The sequence below is a fragment of the Rhagoletis pomonella genome, unplaced genomic scaffold (genome assembly GCF_013731165.1).
Source record: "Rhagoletis pomonella isolate Grant_MI unplaced genomic scaffold, Rhpom_1.0 Rhpom_scaffold_00007, whole genome shotgun sequence".
NCBI lineage: Eukaryota > Metazoa > Arthropoda > Insecta > Diptera > Tephritidae > Rhagoletis > Rhagoletis pomonella.
In genome coordinates, this window is record NW_023458561.1 from 6846428 (window position 1) to 6851128 (window position 4701).

Sequence of the window (4701 nt, forward strand, 5' to 3'; positions counted from 1 at the left end):
AAAAAAAAAAAAAAAAAAAAAAAAAATATTCCGACGAACTGATAACTTCCTCCTTTTTTGGAAGTCGGTTAACAATATTTTTAATAGCCATGAGGTGGCAAGAAACGTGCTATTTCCTATAAAGAAATTCTCAAAAGCGGCTCAAGAAGCTAGAAATAAGGATTTCAGAAGGTATCGGCTAGACAATACTAGAAAGTGTTCGCGTATACCATTTTTACACACGCTGCAGTGTCGCGGAAATAACGCCCATGGGCTTTATTTCCTAAAAAAAAGAAACAAAGCCCGCGGGGTTAATTGCCTTTTACCCGTGGGCATTATTTCCCTTTCGATATGGCAATAAAGCCCGCGGGCGTTATTTCATCTTTATTGTGGCTCTTGTCCATGTATGTACATCCAAAACCCCCTGTTCTAAATAAAAACTAACTAATATGATAATATTGAACTAAATATTTGTTTTCCTTTATATGTTACACAAACCACTCCAACACGGCTGATTTAAGGCCCGTCCACATAAAACTTTGGCGTTGCGTTGGCGTTGGCGTCGCTTCAACAGCTGACTATGAATACATGAATTCAAGTGCAGCCGTCCACATAGCCAAAATTCGGCAACGCTCACGCCAACACAAAGCAAAAAGATGGCCAACTCTCATCTTTTCGCGTGCGTTGCTGTCAGCTGTTGCAAATAAATAAAATTGTGTGAAATATTTTCCCTTTTTAATCAAGTGCAGGCCAGAAATATCGTTTTTAATGCAATTATTGATATTAAATATTAATTTATCTGTCGTTAGTATGCTAATTTAGTCGCCCAAGCATTCGCTGCCAAGCGTTCATTGTAGCAAGCATTCTTTTAACGTGCGTTCTGTCAAACCAACGCCAACGCCAAAGCCAATGCGAAAGTTCTATGTGGACCGGCCTTTATGTTATTCTGCCCTTTATTCATTTTTGTTGTGTTAAAACAACCCGTGCGTCATCCACATCACCACAGTATTTCTGCGGCGTGGGTACACAGACAACCCTAACTCCTCATCGTACATTCATGTAGAGCATTTAAATAATGTAAGTATATAAACAAATAAGTTTACCGGCGTAATGGCGAGGGAGTGGAGCGAGCATGTTTGCGCTCAACCGCGGTCGTCCAAGTTTGCGCACCACCACTGAAAAACCTAAGACGCAGAGAACAAATATGCGCATCGCATTGAAGGCTAAAAAAATAGTAACAATTTACCTTTAATTTCCAATAATTCGGTTATCAGTTATTGTCAAAAATATTGTTCGATTTTATGCGTATACTGCAGAAGGGAATTTAAAGCAGAACTACACTATATGCAAAAATAGAGAGCAATTCGTTTAAAATACGTTGCATTTTATGCAAATGTATGCCTGTATACATAATTGGAATGTTTCAGTGAAATAAAGCCAGAGAAAATACTACACACGGGCGTTAGTTCCTTTTCTTTGGGGAATACAGCCCGCGGCCATTATTGCTCTTTCACAAAGGAAATAAAGCCCGCGGGTTGTATTGCCTTTTATTGGTGGGCGCTGTTTCCCTTTCGAAATGGAAATAACGTCCATGGGCTTTTCTTCTATTTTTTTGGGAAATAAAGCCCATGGGCTTATATTATTTGTATACATAACGTCGTTTAAAGTACAAAACCGCGTATCAATAAAATGCAAAACCGCGTATCAAAATAATGCAAAACCGCGTATGTGAGGTTGCATAAATTATTTTCTAGAGAGTAAAAACACGCATATATCAAAATGGTTATTTTTTTATAAAGCAATCGCATTTCTGGCTAGTATATTTCAGGACGAATGGATAAGGATTTAGCCAAGAGCTTGTGTGAGCAAATCCAATTTTTGGCAGCAAATGCCAGTTACGCGGTTTTGCAGAATGACGATATGCGGTTTTTACTTTAAACGACGATAAGTATAATTAGAATTACACACAAATTTTATGTTGTATTTTTTATGTGCTTTTACTTATAGGAACCTTCGCATATTTATCTTATTGAAGAAGGACTAGCGCTCTGGGTTGCCGTTGTGGAAAATTCAACTGTTATGTCACCGCAGCTCCTGGCGTTATGCAAAAATCTCTTGCCAATTATTGAAATGTCATCAGAAAATTTACGAATAGTATTGATTCTTATACAAGCATATATTCTTTTGGACTCACACACATTTCTTGAACGCTATGGCAAGGAGTTTGTTCAATTTTGTACACGCATGTTTGACGATTTACGACCGGAAGGTATAGCTTTGATGCTGAAGGTGTTTGAAACATGTCTGAAATCAGATGCGAACTACGGATTGGAATTAGTGCGGCCTGCCTTGCCTTATATTTTCAAGCAGGTTTACCTGGACAAAGAGTTTCCTATGCTTATGTCAATGTATTTAATGATGGTTGCAAGGGTACTACTTATCAGCCAATCTGTATTTACCGCAGTGTTGCAGGAACTACAACTGCCGAATGCATTAGAAACTATACTTGACGTGTGGATACGCAAGATGCCACTAGTGACAGAAGTCGAAAAGCGAAAGCTCTTTGCACTTGCGTTTGCATCGATATTCACCAATGACCAAATTTTACTAGAACGTTTTCCAGGAATTATGCAAAATATTGGTGATACTCTTATGGATGTAATGCGGGAGGAAGACGACGAATTAGATACCATAGATAGTATCGATACGGTGAATATTCCACCCCGTCCAGCTGGTGAGAAGCCAATGAAGTTCTGCGACTCTTTGGTTTTCCTCGATGAACATGATTTGGATACAAGCAGTTATTGTATAATGGACGATTTTGACTACAAGACTTACCACTACGATCGCTGCAGACAATTGTCCCTTAAAGATCCAGTGCATAAGATTGTGCTTACCGAATACTTGGAATGGCAACTGAATACGTTGCGGACGCAAATGGGGGAGGACGCGTATCAACAGTTGATGCAGTGCGTTTATCCGGGAGTATTGGAGAAGGTTGGGAAGTTTGTTAAACTGAATTTAAATTTTCAGCCTAACTGAAATAGATTATTAAATAACTATGAACCTCTTGCAATATTACCTACACGAATAGCCTTTAACCCAAAGCATAACGAAGCGAGTCACTAATTTTCTACTTCAATTATAAAACTGGGAAACAGAAATAATTTCTGTATCTATTACCCGATATAAAATTAAATTACTGGAAATATTTTTTGTTTGTTTTTACAATAAGATTTCCTTTAAGTATTCCAAAAAAAAACGTACCCCCCTATTATGGATTCGTACGATTCACGATAAACGCTTGCATTCTGTTATTCTCTATTACGCAATGAGGTTGTCGTATGAAATCCGATTGTAAGCGTAGCTGATTTGTGCTGGTTCACAATAAAAAGTGATCAAAACCCACAGCCAGTCACAATACTGTCGGGCATATGAACACGATTATACGAGAACTGTTTCCATACGATACGCTTGCAAGCGTTTATCGTCTATCATATGAAAATTCATAATAGGGGGAAATTAAACAGAAAAAAGAATGCGAAGCAATTTGCAACTGATTGTTTTGCTTAATGAAGCAAGAAACTAAATAAAAGTAAAAAATCAAACACAGAACTCTTTGAATCATTTTGTCATCGTTCATCTTCGTAAGTAACGTAACTCTTCTTACTGTTTATAATCAGGATGTAGTTGTGTTTGACGGCCGCTGTGGATAAAAGGGGTTAGAAGTAGCATACTGAGTTGGATCCCTGGTCCGAGTAACGTGTAAATGGAAAATGTTTTTTTTTCAACAGCGGTCGCCCCTCGCTTCCCATAAAATCATTTACCTTTCGGAGTCGGCGTAAAACTGTAGACCGCTCCATTTCCGTAAAAACATCAGGACGCCAGGAGGAGAAGCTCGGCCAAAAGAAATTGGCAAAAGTCTAGGGGCCAATTATTATTAGTTGTCTAAAAATTTCAGAGGGTAAGATAAAATTTTCTTAAGGTGCTCGTAAACGATGAGAGTAAATACCTTGAGAGTTCCGCCATATTGGTCTGAGAATTCTCATGGGTGTTTATATGTACACGAATTCTCATTAGTATTTGATTCTTATGAGAGTTTTTTGGTAAGAAAAATCTCACTCGCTCTCGTGTCTGTTTACACGAGGAGCTCTCACGCGATTTGAGAGTAACGTATGTATGTAGTAATATATGAACTTATGCAAGAATTATAGAATACAAGATTGCAGTGAAAAAAAAAAACAAAACAAAAGGAGAAAAAGGCGAGAATAAGGGGAAATAGAATAGCTGATTTTGTCGAATTCGCCAAGAATAAAGTAACTGTACTGTTGTTTTCTCTACATCTACATTATGTAATATTTTGTCATTCAGGTATCGTGAAGAATGTTGAATAGACGCAAAAAATTACTTTTGGGTTTCCTGTCCCTATATGAAGATAGAAAACAACAAGAGGAAGAAAGTTATAATTTATTTTACGTCGCTAAATGGGGTCAAGCGTGCTCAAAATTCAAATTTTTAAGAATCTTTTTTTTTTGTTTTTGTTATTTTTTTTGGCTTTATAACAATTATATTCAACAATATATATTGAGCTTGGGGCCGTTTTTCAAATGGAAATTTATTGTGGAAAAGCAACAATAATTTGAAAAAATGGTAGAAGTGATACAGACTTCGTTCAGTAGGCTTCGAACCGACGATCCCACTGACTCAGCCAGTTGCCTATGC

The 4701-nt window shown here is 37.5% G+C and overlaps 1 protein-coding gene across 1 annotated transcript; it reads left to right on the plus strand.

Annotated features, from left to right (window-relative positions):
• Window positions 1-957: 957 nt before the first annotated feature.
• Window positions 958-3594, plus strand: LOC118743583 (importin-11-like; the record flags this gene model as incomplete). The annotated part of the gene is made up of 2 exons (XM_036476347.1): window positions 958-1056; window positions 1987-3594. Coding segments are annotated over 2 exons (1134 nt in total), but the record flags the coding sequence as incomplete, so codon positions are not given.
• Window positions 3595-4701: the final 1107 nt, after the last annotated feature.